General features: G+C 42.4%; 1 protein-coding gene and 1 pseudogene across 1 annotated transcript; both read left to right on the plus strand.

The window, feature by feature from the left end:
* LOC102854673 overlaps window positions 1-2,706 on the plus strand; it is a 3,541-nt pseudogene extending 835 nt beyond the window's left edge.
* Window positions 2,707-6,252: 3,546 nt separating this feature from the next.
* On the plus strand, window positions 6,253-17,019 carry CENPV (centromere protein V). The gene is made up of 5 exons (XM_006901398.1): window positions 6,253-6,653; window positions 9,302-9,400; window positions 10,877-10,946; window positions 15,640-15,754; window positions 16,855-17,019. Exons 1-5 carry the CDS (start codon window positions 6,253-6,255, stop codon window positions 16,977-16,979), a joined length of 810 nt encoding a protein of 269 aa, XP_006901460.1. The 3' UTR covers window positions 16,980-17,019.
* The last annotated feature ends 8,054 nt before the right edge of the window (window positions 17,020-25,073 follow it).

Genomic DNA, 25,073 nt, shown 5'->3' on the forward strand with positions numbered 1-25,073 from the left:
CCCAGGACACCCACCCACCCAAAGAGCCAAAGAATAGTTCCTGTGACATTCCACCTTCCTGTTTAGTCCCTCTTGGAACTCCACCACCAAGTGTGGGGACTTTGCCCCAACAAAATTATAAGCGTTGTTAGGTTTTTTGTGTAAAACTTGCTGTAGCGTGGGTAGCTGTGATCGGTGAGTCTCAACCATTCGTGGCTACCAGTTACTTTGAGATTGTAACAGCATTTTTACTTTCTGTACAACAAAGAAGCTTTGTAAATAAAATCTTAACATTTTGGGTCTGTTTTTAATGCTTTGCTTTGCTTTTTTTTAATCCTTTATGTTAGGACATCTTATGTGACAACTGCCAAAAAAGTATTTTTAAGAACTTAAGTGAAATAAATATGTTATTCTTTGGTTTAAAAAAAAAGAAGAAGAAGAAGAGGCTGTGGCCCTAAGAACATCATTGCCAATATCAGATGGATCCTGACTGAAAGCTGAGAGTACCAGAAGAATGTCTACCTGTGTTTCATTGACTACACAAAGGCATTTTACTGTGTGGATCACAATAAATTCTGGCTAAACTTGATAAGAATGTGAATGCCAGAACACCTGATTGTGCTCATGTGAAACCTATACTTGGTCCGGGATGCAATCATTAGAATAGAGCAAGGAAATACCATGTGTTTCAAAATGAGGAATTGAGTTTTAGTTGGATGCAGTACCCTGAATACATCCACAAGGTCAAGTTGGCTGATTGTATAGTTTAGCTCTTCTGCATCTTTGTTAAGTTTCTTTTGAGTTGACCTATCCTTTGGTGAGAGTGTGGTACTGTATATTTCTTTCTTCAATTCTGTTAGCAGTTGTTTTCTGTGTTTAGCAGGTCTATCATTTGGTGCACAGATGTTCACCGATGTTATGTCTTCTTGGTCTATTGTACCTTTAATCATTATATTGTGCCCTTCCTTATCTGTTGTGGTGATTTTCATTCTGAAGTCTATTTTATCAGCGATTAGTATTGCCACCTCTGCTTTTTTTGTGAATGTCATTTGCTTGGTATATTTTTTCCAGCCTTTGACTATCAAGTCTATCCTTCTCCAAAAAAATAGCAGAGAATATTGGAGAACTCATGAATACCCCAGAGTCCAGAAAGCAGATGATATATGTTGATTTGGAGGCATTTGAACAGCTACAAATGAAAGTACAAATGATGGAAGAAACAATGGAAGCCACAAATTAAGGCAATAGCCTAGAGGTAGAGAAATAGGAAAAAATATATTTATGAAGAATTATTTGAACAGCTATGGAAGAAGGTGCAAATGATGGAAGAAATAATGGAAACCACTAAGAAAGCAAATGCTCCTGAGACTTCTTGTTTTTGTTGTTGTTATGCGCTGTTGAGTTGCTTGTGACTCATAATGACCCTTTGTAAAACAGTCCTGAAACCTGCACCCTGTGCCAACTGTGTCTCTGACACACCCTCATTACCCCAGTCACTGAATCAATCCATCTCATCGATGGTGTCACTCTCTTTCTCCCTCACTCCATCCTTCCAAGTGTGATATTCCTCTCCAAGGGACTAATCCTTCCTTGAAACATGCCCAAAGTATGTCAGATGAGGCCTCAGAATCATTGTTTTCCAAGAGAAGCCTGGCTTCACCCTCTCTAGGAAGAATTTATTTGTTCTCCTTGGAGTCCATGATATATTCAACACTCTTATCCAGCACCCCAGCTCAAAGGCATCGATTCTCTTTCTATCATCTCTAGTCATTGTGCAGCTCTCTGATGCATAGCAAGCAATTACAAAGATCATGGCCTGGGCCAGGCACATCTTAGTCTTCAGACTGACATTGTTGCTCTTCAATATCCTGGAGAGGTCCCTGACAGCTGACTTTCCCAATGCAATCAGTCTTTTGATTTCCTGGTTGCTAATAGCAAGAGTGTTGATTGTGTAGCCATGCAAACTAAAGCTGTTAACAATTTCAATCTCTTCACCATCTATCATAATGCTGTCAATTGGCCAAATGGTGAGAATCTTGGTTTTCTTGATGTTGAGCTTCAATCCATATTGAAGGCTGCAGTCTTTGACCTTCTACAGAAAACACTTCAGCTCCTCCTCAGTTTCAGTAAGCAGGTTGTGTCATCTGCATAACGCAGGTTGTTGATGAATCTTCCTCCAATCATGATGACACATGCCTCCTCATAAGGTCCAGTGTCCTGGATAATCTGTTCTGCAGACAGATTGAAAAGGTATAGAGACAAAATACATCCCTGGTGGAGACCCTTCTCAATTTTGAACCATGTAGTGTCTCTTTGCTCTGTTCTGATGACTGCCTCCTGGTCCAAGTATAGGTTTTATATAAGCACAATCAAATGCTCTGGGATTCCCTTTCTTCTCAGAGTCAGTCACAGCTTGTTGTGATCCACACAGTCAAATGCCTTTCCATAGTCAATAAAACATTCCTCTCGTACTCTCTGCATTCAACCAAGATCCATATAACACTAGCAGTGTTATAACACTAGTACCATAGCCTCTCCTAAACCCAGCCTGTGCATCTGGACGTTCTCTGTTGTTTTTAGATAATTTTCAGCAGAATCTTGCTTGCACGTGATATCAGTGATATTGTTTGATAATTTCCACACTGTCCGGTCACCTTTTTTTTTGGAATGGGAATAAATACAGAGACATGGAGCCAGAAGAAGTATATTGATGAGGAAGAACTTGATGAAGATAGATAGATGAAGAGGTATAAGAACTTAAAATATCATGACAAGATAGAGATATTGCCAATACAGTACTAAAAATAACGGAAAGGCATGAAAATGAAATCCAGAACATTAATACTGAAATGGCAGAAGTGTCCAACATGCTTGAAGGGAAAAAAAAGCAGAAGAGGCAGAGCAGGGAGTCAGTGAGCTGGAAGAGAAGAACCTCAACAGAAACACTAGAAGAAAAATCAGAGATGAGACATAAGGAAAATGAAGAAAACCTTAGAGCCATATGGGATGACATCAAAAGGAACAATATACATATGATTGGAATTCCAGAAGATTAGAGGTATAGAGAAGTCACTGAGAAAATTTTGGAAGTTGTAATAGACTAAAACTTCCCAGGTATTATGAAGAATGAGGAAATCCACATTCAGGAAGCTCAGTAAACACTAAATAGACTACATCATAAAGGAAAACATCAATGCAAATTTCCCATAATAAAAGATAAGGATAGAACACTGAAATCAGCAAGAGAAAAACAAAGGAAATGCAATCAGATTAAGTCCTGATTTTTCAGCAGAACTCATGTGAGCAAGAAGACAATGGGATGATATATACAGAAAGTTGAAAGAAAATCATTGTCACCCTAGGATCCTGTATTCAGCAAAGCTCTCCATCAAATATGGAGAAATCACATACTTTGCAGAAAAGAAAGAACTCAAGTAATTTGTGAAAACAAGATCAAACCTACAAGAACTTTTAAGGGAAGTCCTTCACACAGAGACTTCAAAGGAAAGTGGATGGAACACAGTAACAAGAAATAACAAAAATGCAAGCTTTTGTGGCCTAGTGGCAAGAAGCTGCAACTGCAAGCTCACAGGTGCACAGTTCAAATCCACCAGATGCTCTGCTAGAGAAGGAGGAACAATGTCCTCCTGTACCAGTCAGATCTGATCTGATGGTACACAAAAAATAATGAATTTTTTTTAAAAAAAGAAATAACAAAAAAAGATACACCGCAAAATGGCAATGATATAATCTGACCTGTCAATAATCACACTTAATGTGAATGGACTAAAAGCACCAATCAAGAAAAAAATCAAGAGAATGTATAAAAAAAACCAAAGCCCATCAATAAGTTGTCTACAAGAGATACATCTAATAAATGAAAATAGAGATTCTGTCTTCTTGGTGTTGAGTCCTTGACCTTCTGCAGCAAATGCTTCATGTCCTCCTCAGTTTTAGCAAGCAATCTGCATAACGCAGATTGATGAATCTTCCTCCAACCCTGATGCCACATTCCTCCTCATGAAGTCCAGCCTCCTGGATGATCTGTTCTGCATATAGATTGAAAATGTATAGAGATAGGATGCATTCATTATGTACACCTTTTTTGATTTTGAATCATGCAGTGTTTCCCTCCTCTGTTCTGAGGATGGCTTCCTGGTCAAAGTATAGTTTTCACAAAAACACAATTGAATGTTCTGAGATTCCCATTCTTTTCAAGATAAGCCACATTTTGTTGACACAGTCAAATGCCTTTGCATAGTCAATGAAACACAGAAAGACATCGGTCTGATATCAGCTATAATATCCCTAGTGTCATGGCCTCTTTGAAACCCCACTTGCACATCTGGCAGTTCTTTGTTGATGTGCTGTTCCAATCATTTTGTAGTATTTTAAATAATCTTCAGAGGATCTTGCTTGCATGTAATATTAGTGATAATTGTTCGATATTTTCCACACTCTGTGAGATCACCTTTTTTGGGAATGAGAATAAATATGGATCTCTTCCAGCCAGTTGACCAGGTAGTTGACCTCTAGATTTCTTGGCATAACCTGGTGAGCGCATCCAGGACAGCATCTGTCTGTTGAGATAAGTCACGTCAATTCCATCAATTCCTGGAGCCTTATGTTTTGTCAATTCCTTCAGAGCGCTTGCACTTCTTCCTTTATCACCATTACCTCCTGATTATACGCTGTTTCACAAATTTCTTCTATGTCAAGAATTTCTTTATGATATAATGACTCTGCGTATAGCCCTGGTGTACAAGTTGCCATACAGCGGTCACTTGTGGTTGCTGTGAGGCTGAACACTGTGACACTGATGTGTCGAATGCATTAATGGCTGGCTACCCAATGCGGACAGAGAGTGGGGTGGAGCTCCTCGATTAAATCAAGTTTGGAAGGAGGAGTGGCATCACTTCCGTAATAGCTTGCCTCCAGAAACCCTATGAACCTGGAGAGAGGATGACAGACACCCAAGCGCTGAGGACTCTCCTTCATAGGGTCGCTATACAGCACTTAACGACAACGACAACAACAACAACAACATGACTCTGTGTACTTCTTCCATCTTCTTTTAATGCTTCCTGGATCATTCAACATTCTGTCCATAGCATCCTTAAATTTTGCAACTTGAATTTATTCTTCAATTCCTTCAGCTTAGAAATGCTAAGCGAGTTTGTCCCTTTTGATTTTTCAAATCCAGCTCTTTGCACATTTAATTATACCTTGCTTTGTCTTCCAGAGCTGCCCTTTGAAATATTCTATTTAGTTCCTTAACTTCTTGATTTCTTCTGTCTGCTACGGGTGCTTTAGTGCAATATTAAGAGTTTTTCCATGGTCTTTTCTTCTTTTTCTGTCTTTATAATTACCTTTTTTTTCATTCTTCCTGGATATTATTCTGGATATCCTCCCACAGCTCATCTGATCTTCATTTGTTAGTGTTCAAGGTCTCAAATTTGTTTTTAAGATGGTTTTTAAATTGAGGTTATTAATATTTTAACGACTATATTTGTAGCATGACAGTCATTAATATTTTCATTATTCAAAAAATAACAGCAAGTGAAATATGCATTAACAATAAAATAAGGATCCAATAAAGACGAAATTAAAATAGGATACAACGTAAAAAGTAATTTTTTTACAGCTACAAATAAGATAGAAGATACTCAGAAAATATTTAAAATGCATAAGTGATTCTTGTTCTTTTGTCTGTAAACTCTAATGCTGTGCTCAGTGAAATCTTAATAAATGGAATCTGGTACAAAGTTAGCGTATTCTTTTTATTAAAGCAAATGAAATGTTGATTATAGATATTTCCAAGGCCTTAGTTTATATTCTGGCAAGAGACAGCAAGTTTATGAAGTATGCTTTCTGCTGCCCTTTATCCAGCAGGTGGATGCATCAAGAAGCGGAAATTGCCTCAGGCTGCTCCCTGGGATGAGGCTGAGGGTGGACCCCAAGGGCCAGGCCCGCGCGGAGTCTAGGAGGGTGCTGAGCGCCTAGAGCTCTCTAGTGGCTTGGAGCCCGACAGGCAGGTGGCGGCCCTGAAGGTCTTGCGGCCAGTAGCCAAGCGCGAACGCGAGATTTCGGTGCAGCGCCCCCCAGCGGGCGGAGGGCAGGCACGGCGGGAGCGCGCGGCGGGCGTGTGCTGGTGGCGGGTGCGCGTGGTGGGGTGGTGCCTGTGAGCCCGTGGCGGGAGCGTGCGGCCTGTGTCCTGGCGACAGGTGCGCGCATGGGCCTGTTCGCTGGCGGCAGGAGCGCGCGGCAGGAGCCATGCGGCGGTCGCGGAGTGGCGTGGCGGGGAAGACTGGGAAGGCTTGCGGGCAGAGGCGGCCCGCAGCCTCAGTGTCGTCCACCGCCTCGAGTGCCGGTGCCGGACGCGCGCGGCGTTCTCTGGACCAGTCCCGAGCTTCGGGGCGCGCGGTCGGTCGGCAGGCGTCCACAAAGCGGCAGCCAAGGCACTTGTCGCCGCGGGCCCTGGAAGCGGGCCCCGGAGATCCGCTGCCGCCGCCGGATCCTGTACCGCTCCCGCAGCCACCGCCACCGACCCCGGCTACCCCGACGTCCTCGGTTACCGCGCTGGACCTGGGCGACCAGAGGGAGCGCTGGGAGACGTTCCAGAAGCGGCAGCGGCTGAGCTGCGAGGATGCAGCCAGGCTCCTGCTGGACACCTTGTGAGTGTGGCGTCCGGCGGCTCCGGCGTGCAGTCCGCGCTCGCGGGGCGCTCAGGGCGGCCAGCTCACGGCCCCTGGTCACTGACATGGCGGGAACGTGCGGCCGCTGCCCGGAGCGCGCAGGGCTCAGAAGGCCAGGAGCGGGCGTCGAGTCCGAGTGTGCGGCCGCCAGCCTCCAGGGAGGGGAACCGCAGCCCCACGACCTCCGCAGCCCTGCGTCTTTGTTCCGGTGTTTGCACAGGAGCCCATCTTCTTTAACCACATTTGCCCAGGATTCTCCTCCCTCCCTGGCTCTGTGTCTCCTGTGGGTGGTATTCTGGAGGCTGGTAGCGGGGACTGAAAAAGGCTTTAAGAGTTTTGAGCCCAGGGAGACGAGAGTTTGCCCTCTTGATCCACACACTCACGAGGGAAGCTGGGCTTGCTGATCCCAGAAGGAGATGTTTGAGTTGGAAAGGCGACAGCGTTCCCTAAGGGAAAGGGGCTTTATGTTCTTTCACTCGTGACGCCTTTGGCTCCGCCAGGTCCTCCTCTTCTCGAAGCCTCCAGGCGCGCCCAGGGCTATGAGTGTGTGCACAGGATTTTCCGAAATTCTTAATTTTGGCAAGGACTGCCCACCGCCCCCATTTGGATCCCAGTCTGTAGAATAATTGTGCTTATAGCATAATAATATTATCTAAATATCAGTTATGAGTCACGGAATCCAAACTCTGGGAAAAAGCAAGACAACAACTTAACAATTAATGTCCAACTACCTGATAATGAAACATCTTCTTGAACAAAAATGTTTTGTTCCAGAAGAAATTTCTTGTAGGGGAGCATGCTCTTTGTCAGAGCTGAAATGTTGGTTTTCTGCGTGCTTGACTTTTTGCTTCATCATATAGAACTATATAAGCTGAACTTTGCTATTAATTATTATATATCTGCTAGATAGAGGAGTGAGATCCTAAGAGCCTCAAAAGCAAAAAACCTAAAATTTGAGGTAAATCTTAATTTAAAATGGATACGTGATCAAATAAGGATTTGAAAATGTAGATGTAACAAGATGAGGTATTTTTACCTGTAAGATTGGCGTGAATATGTACTTACATTAATTTTTTTAAAAAAGAAAAGCCATAACCTAGAAATTTTTTGCAAAATGTATAACACCTCACCAATGTATAGAAGAAAAGTTTGTGGGAGTTTACTCTGGGAGGTAGAGAGATTTTTAGCATTATATTATGTTTGAATTTTTAACAATAAACATTTGTGTACACAGAAAAAAATTAAGTGTATGTAATGAAATAGTCTAACTTGTACAGAAACATGGAACACCATTCTTAAATAATTATAAACTAAAATAGCAGTGAGCTATATTTTTTATAATTACTGCTTAAGAAGCTACTGTGAAACGTTCTCATTTTTTACTGGTAAGAATATTCAGCCCTTTTGGAAAGTAATTAGCTGATAATTACAAAATCTTAATGTTGCTGGAGAAGGATGGGCAAACTCCTCTGTGCCTCTGAAAACCCGCTGGAAGGTCAGCTATGGGTCGGTTCCAACTCAACAGCACACAACAACAGTGTTCAATTATGGCTGGTGGTGTGCATGGTGAGCTGCTAACGGAAAGATTGGCAAATTTGAATTTATAGCTGCTCCAAGGGAGTAAGATGGGTGTTTCCTCATGTCAAAAATACATCCTCAGAAACCCTGGAACCAACTGGATGACAGAGGAATAGGAGTTTTGGGGTTTTTTATATAATAGGTTCTAAAAGGATTATGATTGTATGTAACATATATTTGTTGTTGTTGTTCCTTCTCCTGGGGAGCAGGTTATAGATTCCAGCTGGGTGCCTTTGGGATTACAGCTTCTTACCACTAGACCACCAGAGCTCCCTGAATGTACATTTACAGCTGTGTAAAAAGTTTGTATGTGAAAATACTGGAGGGGAAGATAGAAGAATTTTTAGCACCCTTTGTTACTTTCTCAGAAATATTTTCCAAACCAACAGACTCAGTCTTTTTTAATTGTATCTTGTACCAAGTTGTCAAAACAATAACTAAATTATGCCCTGAGTAATGTATTTGGTGGTTTCTTAAGTTTGTGGTGGTGGTTTTGTGCTGTCGGGTTGGAACTGACACAGTTGACCTGACGCATAGTTGAGGCTCCTCCAGCTTTTCAGAGGCAGTAAATTGCAGGGGTGACAGGGGGATATGAACCACTTGCCTTTGGGATTGTAGCACAACTTCTTACCACTAGGCCACTGGAGCTCCATTGCTTAAGTTTAGAAAGAGCAAAAATTTTATCTTCTGGCAAACCCATATTTTAAGTATACATTTATACTTAATTTATACTGACATTTATATGAAAATGTTCAGATAATAGGCTTAGAACATTCATGCTTATCACTACACAGTCCAGATTTTTGTACTGTTTCATTTTGTAATTTAACAAAATTTAAGAAATGGACAAAGAAGGGATTGAATCCTTCCTTGTATAAAGTTGACAATCTCTCCTTAAAAACAGAAATGCATCTGGTTATCACATAAAACTGTTTCCTATCTTGCTTCTTCCCATAGTAAGAACACAAAAGAGAGATCCTGAACCATGAAATGAGGCCCCAGCCAGATTCTTTTGAAATTTTTAACTCTCTGGATTTTGTTTCGTTTAGTGAATACCAAGGCCTGGTGAAACACACCGGTGGTTGCCACTGTGGAGCAGTTCGCTTTGAAGTTTGGGCCTCAGCTGACTTGCATATCTTTGACTGCAAGTGAGTCCTTTTCTCCTGCCAGCTTGAACTAACATTTCTAGTTAAAAGGAAATGCTTCAAAATACTCTGGAATTATGATACAGCCAAAATGGTACTGACCTTGAGTTGGTAACTGTTGAAGTCAGGTTGTGTAAGGATTCATTGTTCTCTTTAAAAATGTTGGAGGGAACATTCACAATAACAGAGTCTGCTTTGTGTGTAAGCACGTGTGTGTGCGCACACAGGAGATCCCATGGAGCTCACTCCTGCAGCACTATCCCAAGTGGCACAAGGCCTTGTGGGTCACTCCCCACACTCAGGGAGAGACTGCTGCTGGTGGGGTGGAGAGTTAGTTAGCTAGAGCTTGCTTGGGCTGGGCACAGAGTGAAAAGGCTCCGACAGAGATTTTATACAAACCTGGAGTGGAAGATGGGCAATCTCCTGTGTGATTTACAACCTCTGAAAACCCACTGGGGTTATGAGTTGGTGCCGGCTTGACAGCACACAACAAGAGTGGAAAAGGGTGAGAAGAGAGTTGTGTCCCCGGAAGCTCTCCATGCCCTCAGCTACCCTGCTGTTCCTCTAATAAAGCAGATGTGACAGTCCATGTGGAGGACTGGCTTCTTAGCACTTTCCTTGTGTTGAGGTAGAACAAGGAAGACAGGCTCTCACTTCTGGGCTAGTAGTTGGCATAGAATCCAACTGTTCAACTGTACTGACATTTTTCTGCCTAAGTAGTACTTGACTTAGACACCAATAATAAGTAAAAACCCTTTGTTGTAATTGTCAAGTGCTGTCAAGTATGACTCAGCAGTGACACTATGAACAACAGATCTGAACCCTGGCCTATCCCGTGTCATCCTCGACATCCCTGACACATTTGAGCCCAGTGGTCGTGCTACAACAAGAGGACACCATGCTTTCAGAGATGGAGGGTCTGCAAAGGAGAGGAAGTCAATACCATAGGATTACTCAAATGGAGCAGATTCCAGATTGGAGAAGCTGCATCATGGAATAATTTGTTAGAAGATCTACATTAAAAGAGAATTTGAAAAGAGGAGTTGTGCTGCTGTTGTTGTGTGCTGTTGAGTCAGAACTGACCCATAGCTGACCCTCCAGTGGGCTTTTCAGAGGCTGTAAATTGCACAGGAGACTCCCCATCTTCTGCTCTAGACTTCCACTCTAGGCTCTACTGGAGTCTTCATTCTGTGCCCATCCTAACCCACCATCAGCAGCAGTTTCTCTCTGAGGGTGGAGAGTGACCCAGCAGGTCTTCGGTGACTGGCTTCAGCTGCTGGCCTGGGGACCTGTCACTCTTCTGCAAGTATTGAGCAGGGACTCAGATACTGACCCATTTGTTGAGTGCCTCCTTCTCTGGTAGCTGTGGGCAGGCTGTGGGGTCAGCTAGCTCTTGGAACACATCAGGCTTGGACTCTTGAGCATAAGAAGATACAGATGGCTATTCATAATCTAGAATTTGCTCTGTCTCTTTTGTAGCTGTAGCATTTGCAAGAAGAAGCAGAACAGACACTTCATTGTCCCAGCTTCTCGCTTCAAGCTCCTGAAGGTTAGTGTGTAAGGGCAGAGTTGAGGTGTGCAGCTCGATGCCTGTGGGGCTGTGTGAGCCCAGGGATGCTTTCTGTGCTCTCAGTGCTAGCGCAAAGATCTGCCTGGGTGCTTATCTCCTTTCTTTACCTAGATTCCATTTTTCTCTTCATGTTTTGGTTTTGCTTATGTGTTTTATGTAATACGAACACTTTAAAATACAGAAGCAAAAAAAAAAAATAGTAAAATCATCCAAATCTTACCAACCACTGAAATTGTTAATGTTTTGGCATCTGTCTTTATAGATTATTTCCTACACAGACAAATATATTTTACCAAAGTAGGAGTTTACGACTCTCTCTGTTTTATAACCCACTCAGATCATTTTCCCATGAAAAATTATTTTTTAAAAATTTTCAATTTTAGCGTTATTATTTTGGAGAAATTTTTTAAAGTTAGTACAAAAGTATGTGCACACAGGAAAGTCTTTTTTCTACTCCCTTGTTATTAAGTGCCATCAAGTTGTAGATGACTCATAGTGACCCTATGAACCTGAACACTTGTATAACTTCCATCATTTCTCTAAGAGTTTCTGGAGACAAGCTGTTTTGGAAGTGGATGCCACTCCTGCTTCCAAGCCTGTTTTAATCTGGGAGCTCCACCAAACACTGTCCACCATGGGTAACCATTATTGCATTTGACATATCAGTGTTACAGTGTTTAGCATCACAGCAACCACGAGTTACCTCTGTACAGCAATGCACAGACCAGTGCTATACCACTTAGAAGTATGCTGAGGACCATAGATTAAAATCACCCACCTTTAGCTTGGTAGCATAACTTTCTATCCAATAGGCCTACAGAGTGCTCTCTATGACTCACATCAATTCTATGAACAGATCTAACCCTTTTCCTACCCTACACAAGCCCCACAGTCCAATACATGCTCGAGCCCATTGTTACAGTCATCATATCAGTCTATCATGTTGATCATCTTTTCTTCTCTGGCCTTCCACATCTCTCAGCATGATGTCTTTTCCCAAGGATTGGAACCTTAACTGTTGTTTGTTACTGTTAAGTGCTCATAGATAACTCATAGCGACCCTATGAACTTAACATTTGGTTGATAAATAAAGAACTCAATAAAATGGCATTTCTCCCTCAGCTATATATTGATATTCTCACCTTGCCAGTCTGCTGAGGTGTTTCATCAGTGTTGTCAGAAACTGGCTCTTCCTAGATATCTTTTTCCTTGGTAGCCACCCAATTTTGCTCTCCTTCAACCATTTTCCTCATTTACTTAAACCATCATTCTCTGCACTTGCTTATCATTTGTTCATATCCAACATTAGTATTTATAACAATAGTAGAAAAACCTGTCCAGATATTTTGGACATACACAAACAATACTTCTGGTAGTAACAAGTCTAACTATGAGTCTAACTGACTATGATTGTCAAGGTTAGTGGTTCCCAGAGGGGCCCTTGGCTGGCCTGTGATTCTTAGGGGCTCGACACTTGTGTGATGATGTACTTACTCATGCTGCATCATCTTCCATTTTCATTTAGTGCTGATTTTCATGTAATGACCTAGTCTTTGGAGGTTCACCATGTTTATAAATGAGAAATATTTGCAGCTTAGTTTATTATATGATGAGACACAAATAAATTCCCAGGACTTCAAGGTTGAGCCTCAATTTTATTCCAGTTACAAACAGTAGTCTTCCCTGTGTCTAAATCTTTGACAAATAGAAAGAAAAGTCTTCAGGTCAAACAGTATTTAAGAACAAAAAAATACTGCTGGTATATTATTGATAATGTTACTGGGAGTGGGGATTTAATGCTATCCCTCCTTCCTCTGCCCCTGTCATGGTGGGATAGATTTGCTTGTGTCTGTACTGTAATTCCATGGCTCTCATCTCTGTGAATGTCTCTAAGACAAGGGTCACTCTCTTTTAACAAGTCTGAGCTAGTTCCTGGATCATCTGACCATGATTAGGCCCTAGTTGGAGCTGGAAGACAGGACTAGCAGGAAGAATGCCTATCTGAGTGCTGGCCTCTCTGAGTAAGTGAGATTGAATCCCAAATGCGCTGATTTGTCTTCATTTTGGCTCTGAAACATGCTGACTGTAGGTGGGATGTTTAGAGGGGAGGCAGCCTGCCAATTCCTTTTCTTTCCTGAAAGGCTCTCAGACAACTGGTATGGTGCTCTGTGTCTTCTGGTGGCTGTAGTCTCAGTTCACCTTTGCTCCTAAACACCTTTGCCAGACTCTCCTGAAGACACCATCAGGGCAATCTCTGAACTGATGCTTAATTTCCCTTGTCCCTTGCACTTTAAAAAAAAATTCTCCTTGGGTCTGCTAATCAGTATACTTTTCAGGTGCTGTAGAACACCATTCTCACTTTCAGCCCCAGCCTGTTGAAGGAGCCATTTCTTGTTTGTATGTTTTAAAGCTTAAGTTCAAAACCTAATTTTTCACTTAGCAAGTAAAGGACAAATGACTGTCCCAAGAAAAATATGTGGCCTCATGATAAGCTGCTGTGCTGCAATCCCAAGGATACACTGTTAGGACTCACCAGTTGCTCCCAGGAGAAGGATGAGCAGTCTCCTCCTGTGGGAATCACTGCCTCTGAAAACCTGCTGAAGGGTCATCTAAGATCAGTTGTGACTTGAAAGCACACAGCAATTCCAGGGCATTCTGGCAGCATAATCCATAGGGAGCCATGATGCCACATCAAAGGTCTCAGCTCTCTGGTGGCTTAAATCAAGCAGGGTATCATGAGAGAAAGGTGGGCAGTCTCCTCCTATGTGATTTACTGCACTGGAAGCACAGTAGAAGGTCAGCGATGAGTTGGTTCCAACTTGAAAGATGTGAGTGCATTTAACTGTGTGTTAACAGGAGCTCTGGTGGTGCAGTCAGTAGGAAGTTTCACTGCTAACTCAAAGGCTACACCTCTCCAGCAGTTTGAATCCACCAGTGGCTCGGTGAGAGAAAGCTACACTATCTTCTCCTGTTAGGATTTTGGTAGTGTAGTCCACAATGAGTCCAAAGACTGAGCTGCTCCAGGGCTGCAAATCCAAGACCTGCTTCTTGGGCAAAAGACAGGAAGTCTCCACTGGTGACAATGTAGAACAGACACAGAGACAGCAAAGGTTCAGTGACCCAATGGCAGGGACTTGCTGTGTGATGACTTGGCTGCTCACTGAAAGCTTGAAGGTTTTAGTCCACTCAGAGGACCCTAGGAAGAAAGGTCTGGTAATGGTGACCTCCTTTCGATACACAACCCTGTGGCATGCACCTCTCTGACACATGTAGGATTGCCATGACTCAGAATTGACTTGGCAGTGGGTGGTTCCTGGTCACCACGTGGCACAGTTCTCAGTGTTGAAGCTCAACAGTTAGTGTGACTGCCAAAGCCCTCATTCTCTTGGAGCTTACATTCTGCAGAGATGGGGAACAGATAAGGAAAAATCCCAAACAGTGGGGAACGAAAGTACACTAATATGACAGGAAGGTGCTGGGGACTAGATTGAGTAAGGAAGGCTGACTGCAGTGTTTAGATGTGAATGATGAAAATGGTTACATATATGGGCAGGAGGAAGGTGTAAGTAGGAGGTATATCCTAGGCAAATAATGCAGAAAATTTAAGGGACATAAGTTTGGAATATTTGAGCAGCTAAAACTGGCCACTGTGGTTGGATGGTCGGGTTAGGTTAGGGTAAGAGATTTGGTTGGATAGATGGGCACCTTAGGCCTGCCAGTGAGGGAATCTTGCCTCACAGCAGGTCTGGGCAAAGCCCCCTGGCCTTGCTTCTGTGGGACAGCAATCCCAATCAGCTCTGCCTCACAGGGGGCTCTGGTTCTGAGCTGAGGCTACTGCTGCTCCCATGCGGGTCTCTGTCTAACTGATGCAAGAATCTCTGACCTCATGTTGCACTCTCTACTTTCTCTTCTTTGCTGTTAGTGAGATTCCCACCTTTGCTGCTAAACTTGTTCAATTTAAACTTGGTGGGATGGGAACAATTGATCAATCTCATAAAGATTAATTTATTCACCATCAGATTCACACCTAGTTTTGAGCATCTTTTGAACAATACCACATGTCAGTCCCTAGTTTTCTAGCCACCAGCATTCCTATTTGAAGGATTAACTTCCTTCTCGCATCCAATTCCTAAACAACATGCCTCTGGAAACTCTATGAACTTTGATAAATGTTGATAGTTATAAAAAGGCTTCAGGCCTTTTGTTCATAGGGTTGCAATGAGTCGTGCTTGACTCGAAGGCAATCAACAACAACATATTCTTGAAAATTAGTAAGCTGGCTACATCATGCCTCATGCCTTTATCTCCTTCATAGATAGCCAATTTCTAATTTCCCCCATACATATCAAACCAGTACTGAGGAAACAAAGCATGTTCCTTTGATGAATCTTCTGTTCCAGTTGGAACCTTGAGCATCTGCTTCTAGGCAAAGTCCAGTTCAGAGCATGCTGTCTTTAGACTACAGCAGTAGACAATAGCATGAAAACATCTTCGCTTCATGTAGTTGGGTTCTGGTCAACTCAGAAGTGTTTTGAAACTACTTAAAGCCCTGAATGGGTGTCTGTTGGAGGGTGGCTGGCACATATTAAGCCTTGCAAAAAAGATCTGGTTTATAAAATGTATTATTTACAAGATCTTAATAAAAAGAGAACACTTATTTGTTTTCACATAGGGAGCTGAGAGCATGACCACATACACGTTCAACACGCACAAAGCCCGGCACACCTTCTGTAAGAAGTGTGGTGTTCAGAGCTTTTATACTCCCCGCTCAAACCCTGGAGGCTATGGTGAGTAAAGGTGGGGCTCGGGAGACTGTGGCTGGTGTAGGTTTAAAATAAGTGGTCAGCAGGATAGGAATGGATGTGAATGGATAACTGCTTTACTGGGTACTTCCACAGGCGTATCTGAGAATAGGATTCCTCAATGGAACTCTGTCCAGGTGGCTCCAGGCAAGCCATCTCAATTTCATGGCTGAACCTGTGAAATCTGTTTCTGACAACAGGTTCTGTGTCTCCCATGTGCTACCAAACTCTAAGCCACTTGGTCAATGTTGAAGGGTAGAAAGTAGAGGGAGATAGTCCTGTAGAGTTGGGGGATGCAATTTTCATAATGCCTGGGGTTAAAGAGTGAAGGAAGCAAAAATGAAGAGCCTAGATATTGCCTTTTTTAAAAAAAAAAATTAGTTTTTTTTAAAAAAAACCAAGCAGAACATCCAGGTCCTCCTTCAGGCCCTGCTTTAATCTGGAAAAGCCATAATAAACAGCCCTTAAATAGGTACTGAGAAGTTTGAAGTTTTGTGTGAATTGAGTGAAAACTAGTGGTTGAACTAGTGGGGAAAGGCATCTCCTGAGCTGAGGTGGGGACTGTGACTGGGACAGTGTAATTATGCCTTATGATGGAAGAAGGTAGACTCTTGGTACCCTTGTCCCTGCTGTCCCATTTTTTTAGCCACTTCTTTTTGTTTCTTATCTGATTTCTTTGTGGATTAGAATTATGAAAAATGCAAAATCTTACCTAAATAGGGAGTATTTGATTTTTAGGAAGCTGTCTTTCTAAACAGAATTATTTATCTAATTCACAGCCTGTCAGTTATTAAGACTGGCAGAGATTGCTCTTGGCTTCAGCCTGCCTACTGTCCTACTGTTCCCACTACCACCTACTACTACATTACAGCTTGGTATTGAGTGATGCCCAGCCTTAGTCCATCAGTGGTTCCAGATGTCTGGTCCCCATCTGACAGATGAGGAAAGGAAGTCAGAAACCTTAAGCTGTAAGCTATAGGTCTAACTCAGAACACCTATATATAGCGGGATGGGGCTTACCGGAGAGGTTTGTCTGTAGCCAACAGAATGTCTAGATTTACTCATGTCTGTAAATGTCTTTCTAGGTATTGCCCCACATTGCCTGGATGAGGGCACTGTGAGAAGTGTGGTCATCGAGGAGTTCAATGGCAGTGATTGGGAAAAGACCATGAAGGAGCACAAAACCATCAAGAACATGTCTAAGGAGTGAGCGTCTGCTTCCCTTCCAGGAGAGGAAGAATGTCTAGGGCTGACGTTCTACTGTCCCCACTGCACCAAGAGGTGCTTGTGAATACAGCTGACCCACACGGTGGTTCTGTTGGCCAGGCTGTCTTGATCTCTGCAGTTTCTCTGGCTACCAGATCCCTTTAGGCAGCTCTTTTTCTTTCTTCAGCCCAAATTTTGATGAGGGCTAGTTGACATGCCTCTGTGTCTTCCCAAATTTTGTGTGATATGTTAGAAAAAAAATAAATTTTTTAACATTAAAGCAGTTACTGTGATTTCTCAATGAATGTCTTTGCACTTTGACTTGACTTCTGAGGTGAATACACTCATGTTGTTGATTGCCTTTGAGTCAAGTACGACTCATAGCAAACCTATGAACAAAAGGCCTGAAGCCTTTCTATAACTATGGACAATCATCAAAGTTCATAGAGTTTCCAGAGGCATGTGGTTTAGGAAGCGGATACCACTCCTGCTTCCAAACCTGTCTTAAATTGGGAGCTCCACCGAACACTGTCCACCATGGGTAACCGTTAGGGCATTTGACACCCCTATGGCATAAAGTTCAGCATGACAGCAACCCCAGGTTACATCAGGACAGTATATTGACAGAAGAGTGCTGTGCCACTTAGAAGAATTGCAAGTTTTAATTGAGCACCATCAGAATACTTATAGCCAGACTAGGAGGAAGACAAAGACAGATGCTAACCAGGTAAAATTGTAAATGATTGTATCTTTCACAGGCTGTTAAGATAGGAGATCAGACAGGGGAGAAGGCCAAGCAGTATGATTTGAGTTAGCTTATTTTTAATATTTTATTGCATTTTTGGTGAAAATATGCACAGTAAAATCTGCTATTCAGTAATTTCTACACATACTGTTCAGTAATACTGGCAATGTGTTGCACTCTTCATACATTCAGACATTCTCATTTTTTTCCATTCTAATTGGTTCACTCCTGTTCACTTAATCTGACTGCTGCCAAACTCATCTATACACCACAGCAACTGTTGCTTCTTTGTAGATACCTCTCAACTGCTGTCAAGCCAGAACTGATTCATAACTGACCTCCAGCAGGTTTTAGAGGCTGTAAACTGCATGTGAGGAGAGTGCCCCACTTTCTCTTGTGCCGCTCTTGGATTTGAACAGACAGAGAGGCATCACCTTTGAATGAGCCTAACACCCTATGGACTAGGCCACCAGAACTCCTCATAGTTTTTTAAAAAGAGGGAGTACTAAAGGGTGACATTCTTAATTTTATAAGCTAACCAAGTTGTGCCAAGAAATCTGGAGAACAACCACTTGGCCAACTGACTGGAAGAGATCTATATTTGTTCCCATTCCAAAGAAAGGTGACCCAACTGAGTGTGGAAACTACAGAACAGTGTCATTGATTTCACATGCAAGCAAGATTCTACAGAAGATTATCCACAAATGATTAGAACAGCACATCAGCAGAGAACTGCCGGAAGTCCAGGCTGGGTTTAGAAGGGGTTGTGGTACTAGGGATATTGTTGCTGATGTTAGATGGATCTTGGCTGAAAGCAGAGACTACCAGAAGAATGTCTATCTGTGTTTCATTGATTATGCAAAGGCATTTGACTGTGTGGATCATAACAAACTGTGGCTGACTCTGAGAAGAATGGGAATCCCAGAACATTTAATTGTGCTAATGCGAAACCTATACTTGGACCAAGAGGCAGTAGTCAGAACACAGCAGGGTAACACTGCATGGTTCAAAATAGGGAAGGGTGTGTGCCAGGGATGCATCCTGTCTCCATACCTTTTCAACATGTATGCAGAGCAGATTATCCGAGAGGCTGGGCTCTATGAGGAGAATTGTGGCATCAGGATTGGTGGAAGATCTAGTAACAATCTGCATTATGCAGATGACACAACCCTGCTTGCTGAAACTGAGGAGGACCTCATGCACTTGCTGCGAAGGGTCAAGGACTGCAGCCTTCAGTATGGACTGAGGCTCAATGTCAAGAAGACAAAGATTCTCACCACTGGACCAATTGGCAGCGTCAGGATGGATGACGAAGAGATTGAGAGTGTTCACAGCTTCAGTTTGCTCGGCTCCACAGTCAACACTCTTGGCACCAGCAGTCAGGAAATCAAAAAGCGTATTGCAATGGGAAAGTCTGCTGTTAGGGACCTCTCTAAAGTACTCAGGAGCAACAGTGTCTCTCTGGAGACTAAGGTGCACCTGATACAGGCCATGGTCTTGGCAATAGCTTGTTATGCATCAGAGAGTTGGACAATGACTAGGGAGGACAGAAGAAGAGTGGATGCTTTTGAGCTGTTGTGCTGGAGAAGAGTACTGAATGTACCATGGACTGCCAGGAAAACAAACAGATTCATCTTGGAGAGGATTAAACCAAGCTACTCCCTGGAGGCAAGGATTCTGGGGCTTCATCTGACATACTTTGGACACATTGCAAGGAGGGACAGGTCCTTGGAGAGGGACATCATGCTTGGGAGGGTGGAGGGACAGCTCAGGAGGGGAAGACCCTCTATGAGATGTATTAATTAGATGACTGGGGTAATCGGGATGGGAGTGTCAGAGGCAGTGCGGTTGGTGCAGGATAGAGCAGGGTTTAGGGCTGCTGTGCATAGGGTCGCTATGAGTCGCAAACGACTCGACGGCACATAACAACAACAACAACAATCTATTTGGTAAAAATACTACTTTTAACCTGCAAAAAATAATTTTACTTCAAGATTAACAATTTTGAGAATTTCTCCTATATCAATGGGCCCATTAAGCCAGTTGTTTTTTTGGTTTTTTTTTTGTTTTGTTTTGTTTTTTAATTCAGGGCAGGAGAAGAGGACTCTGGATGAGATGGATTGACTCAGTGACACAGGTAATGGGGACAGGTGTATCAGAGGCAATGAAGTTGGCTCAGGATAGAGCCGGGGTCAGGGCTTTTGTACATAAGGTCACTATGAGTCTCAAGTGACTCAACGGCACATAACAACATTCTTGGCAAGAAGCTGCACTGCAATCCCAGAGGTGTGTGGTTCGAATCCACCAGATGCTCTGCTGAAGAAGGAGGGACAATCTCTTCCTATACCAGTCAGATCCGATTTGATGGTACACACATAAAAAAATAATAAACATTTTATAAAACAAAACAAAAACCCCAACATTCTTTAAAAGTGACATTCTCTCCTACCTCTCTTCCCTTTCTGTCATGATCCACTTGTGGTATTCCTGACCAGAATATGGATGTTAGTGACTGGGCAACCTCCAGTTCTATTCTCAAGGGAGAGGTGGCTGTGGTTCATGGACATGGTTAGTTCTGTAGTCTGGTTCATTCTCTGATTGCTGGTTCTTTCTTGCTCTCTTGAGCCAGACAAATAGATTCCTATAGCTACTTATAACAATTTTCAAAATATACTCCTTTATTATACTTTGAAGTTGACAGAGCAAATTGATTTTCCATTCAATCATTCACACATAACTTTGTGCTGTGACAGTAATTATAACTCCCACATTGAGCAGCATTTTCTCCCTGTAATTCTCATTTCCATTCATTCTTCTATCATTCTGAATTTTAGCCATAGGCAAATATGGCTCTTGACCTTGTTCTAAGGAATGAGTTCCTCCTTCATGCTATTGTTCACCTTTATAGGCTTAAGAATTAAACCACAGGGATGAATTTCATTCCAGGCTCAAAGGGTTGCTAAGTGCTATACTTTCAGGGGTTCCACTGGTTCTTCTTGTTGTTAGGTGTCGTTTAGTCTAGTATGATCCATAGTGACCCTATGAACAACAGAACCCTGTCCTATCCTGTGCCATCCACACACTTCCTGACACACTACAGCTCACTGCAGCAATCACTGTGTCGGTCCAACTGGTTGACAGTCTTCCTCTCCTTCACAGACCTTCTACCTTTCCAAGAATGATTCCTCTCTCTAAGGAATAGCCTCTTCTAACAACATGCCTGATGTACATGAAGTGAAGCTTTATCATCTTTGCCTCTAAAGAGTACTAGCTGCACCTACTCCAAGACATATTTGTTCTTTTGGCAGTCCATGGGATGCTCAGTACTCTTCTCCAACACCACAGCTCAAATACATCAATTCTTCTATCTTTATTCACTGTCCAGATCTAAGGTTCATAGTAGGTGATTGGAAAGACCATAGCCTGAATCAGATATACCTTAGTCTTCAAACTGACATCAATGCTCCTCAATAATTTGGAGAAGTCATTGACTGCAGACTCAGTGCAATACAACTCCTGCTTTCTTGACTGCTAATGTCAAGGTGTTGATGTAGATCCAGCATGAAGTTGTTAACAGTTTCAATTTTTTTCAATCTATCATGATATTGCCTATAAGACCAGGGGTAGAATTGCTGTTTTCTTGGTTGAGATGCAATCCATATTGAAGGCTGTATTCTTTGATCTTCTGCAACAAGTGATTCAAGTCTTTCTCATTTATAGCAAGCAAGATTGTGACATCTGCATAATGCAGGTTATTGATTAGTCTTTACAATCTTGATGCCACATTCTTCACAAAGTCCAGCTTCTCAAATAATTTGCTCAGCATATAGATTAAACAGGTATAGAGAATACAACCCTAATACACGCCCTTCTTAATTTTAAACTATGGAAGTTAAGAAGATGGGCAAAAGATTTATAGGGGCAGCTTGGGAAGACAAGCAAAGTATTGTAATGAATTGTGCAAGGAACTGGAATTGGAAAATCAAAAGGGACAAACTTATTCAGCATTTTCTTAAGCCAAAGGAACTGAAGAACAAGTTTAAGCCTCGAGTTGCAATACTTAAAGATGCTGAGGCCAGAGCGTTGCAGGAAGCATCAAAGGAAGATGGAAGTACACAGAGTCACTATACCAAAAAGAATTGGCTGACACAGAATAATTTCATGAAACAACATATGACTAAGAGGCAATGGTGATGAAAAAGAAAGGTCAAGCTGCTTTGAAGGAATTGGCAAAAAAATAAGGCCCCAGGAATTGATGGAATACCAATTTCAGCAAAGAGATGCTGCCCTGAACCAGATTATGCCAAGAAATCTGGAGGACAACTATCTGGCCAACTGACTGGAAAAGATCTATATTTATCCCCATTCAAAAAAAGGTGATCCAACAGAATGTGAAAATTACTGAACAAGATCCTACTGAAGATTATCCAAAAACAACTGGAGTAATATACCAGCAGAGAACTGCCAGATGTGCAAGCTGGGTTTAGAAGAGGTCATGACACTAGATCATCATAGCCAATATTAGATGGATCTTGGCCCAAAAAGAGAGTCCCAGAGGAATTTTTGTCTGTCTGTGTTCCACTGACTATGCAAAGGGATTTGCTGTGTGGATCACAACAAATTATGGCTAACTTTGAGAAGAATGGGGATCTCTGAACACTTAATTGCCAAACAGAGCAGGGAAACATTGCATGGTTCAGGATGAGAAAAGGTGTGCATCAGGAGTGCATTGTATCTCCATACTTTTTTCAATTTATAGGCAGAACAGATAATTTGAGAGGCTGGGCTTTATGAAGAGTAATGTGGCATCAGGACTGGAGACTCATCAACAACCTGCATTATGCAGATGACACAACCTTGCTTGCTGAAACTGAGGAAGACCTGAGGTGTTTACTGCAGAAGGTCAAGGACTAATAGTCTTCAATATGGATTGAAGCTCAACATCAAGAAAACAAAGATTTTCACCAATGGACCAATTGGCAGCTTCTTGATAGATAGAGAAGAGATTGAAATTGTTGATAATTTCAGCTTTCTTGGTTCCACAATCAACACTCTTGGCACCAGCAACCAGGAAATCAAAAGATTAATTACACTGGGAAAGTTTCCTGTCAAGGGCCTCTCTACAGTACTAAAGAGAAACAGTGTCAGTCTGTAGACTAAGGTGAGCCTGATCCAGGCCATGGTCTTCATAATTACTTGCTGTGCATCAGAGAGCTGGGCAATAACTAAAGATGACAGAAGGATCGATGCCTTTGCATTGTGGTGCTGGAGAAGAGTGTTGAACATACTATGGACTGCCAGAAGAACCAACAGGTCTGTCCTGGAGCAGGTGAAACCAATGTTTTTTCGGGAGTCAAGGATTTTGAAGCTTTGTCTCACATACTATGGGCATTTGGCCAGGAGGAAGTTAGTCCTTGGAGAAGGACATCATGTGGGAAATGGTGGAGGAACAGTGCAGAGAGGAAAACCCAAGATGAGATGGATTGACTCAGTGATTGGAGAAATGGGGTTATATCTGTCAGAGACGAGGAGATAGGCTCAGGATAGGGCAGGGTTCAGAGCTAATGTACATAGGATAGCTTTGAGTTGCAGGTGACTCAATAGCACAAAACAAGTGTTCCCTTGCTCTGTTCACACAGCAGCCCCTTGGTCTACATCTAAGTTTTGCCTGAGCACAATTAAGTGCTCTGGGATTCCAGTTCTTCTCAATGTGAGCCATGACTTTTTATGATCTACAGAAATGCTTTTGCATAACAGTTGGTGGCTGGGAGTCTCTTGTTTAAACCAATTAGGATGGGTATTTTACATTTTATTAACAGTCCTTTGTAGGCTGAGCGCATCTTGTTAAAGCAGTTCGGACCTGGTGGATTGGCTTCTGTGATTAAAAGTTGGTCAGGGCCTGGGAGCCTCTTGTTTGAAACAGTTGGGATCCAGAAGGTAGGTCTTTTTTTAATTAACTGTCAGTTGGGGGCTGGAAAGCTCTTGTTCAAAGCAGTCGGGATTCCAGAAGGTGGGTCTTTTTTATTTTATTATGAGTTGGTTGTGGGCTGGGAGCCTCTTGTTTAAACCAATGTAGGTAGGCTAGTCGACATTAGACCAACATATCTCATCATTTTTATAATTTTTAATTTTGTTCCACATTTCCCCCCACTCTGTCCAGGACCATCCACTGGGCTTCATCTTAGATGAGTCAGCAGTACTCGTCAGGCACTATCTAGTTCTTCTGGCCTCAGTGGAGGTTGAGGTTTGTGTGGGCCATTAGTCTTTTGAACTGGTTACTTTGTGCATGTTTGCTTTATTATTTTTAATGGTTTTTATTAATTCAGAAATTTTGTTTTATATTAATTATAATTGACCAACAATGCTTTTTATCACCTCCCATCAAATCTCACTGTACCCTGCTTAAACCCTTTGAAGATCCAACTCATCCATCACTGATTTCTGTTGACCAAGTATTTTCCCGCTTCCCATTTGTTCCTATCCTCCTTCCCACCCTCATAGAGTTATTTTTTTAATGAGATTTGATATATAGGAGAGAGAAACAATTGAACAAAGATGAATGCTTCATAACATCTTCTAGATTGGAGGCTTGAGGTGGAAAGAAATGTATGAGAAATAAAAAAAAAATTACAGAGGAGCAGACTATGGATAGTCCTGATATTAGGACAGAAGAATTGTACCTTTATTTTACAAGTATTGGGTAGCCTTGAAAAGTTTGGAACAGGGTGTGCCCTCTTTCCTTGAGCCATATTGTCTGTATTGTGATCAGATAAATTTAATGAAACACTACTTTCATTACCAGCTACAGTATGTTGTTGTTGTTATGTGCCATTGAGTTGTTTGCCACTCATAGCAACCCTATGTACAAGAGCCCTAAATGCCGTTCTATCCTGTGCCAACCTCGCTGTCTCAAACACATTCATTCCCACCACTCACAGAATCGATCCATCTCATTGAGGTGGCCAATTGGCAGCATCAGTATGGATGGTGAAGAGATTGAGATAGTTAACAGTTTCAGTTTGCTTGGTTCCACAGTCAACACTCTTGGTAACAGCAGCCAGGAAATCAGGAGACAAACTGCATTGGGAAAGTCAGCTGTGAGGGACCTCTCAAGAGTACTGAAGTGCAATGACATCAGGCTGGAGACTAAGGTGCACCTGATCCAGGCTATACTCTTTGCAATTACGTGTTATGCATCGGAGAGTTGGACAGTGAATAGGGATGATAGAAAGAGAATTGATGTCTTTGAGTTGTGGTGCTGGAGAAGAGTGTTGAATATACCATGGACTACTAGGAGAACAAACAGGTTTGTCCTGGAGAGGGTGAAGCTAGAATGTTCCCTGGAGTCAAGGA

The sequence above is a fragment of the Elephantulus edwardii genome, unplaced genomic scaffold (genome assembly GCF_000299155.1).
Source record: "Elephantulus edwardii isolate Elephantulus edwardi_28Jun2011 unplaced genomic scaffold, EleEdw1.0 scaffold00324, whole genome shotgun sequence".
Classification (NCBI taxonomy): Eukaryota; Metazoa; Chordata; class Mammalia; order Macroscelidea; family Macroscelididae; genus Elephantulus; species Elephantulus edwardii.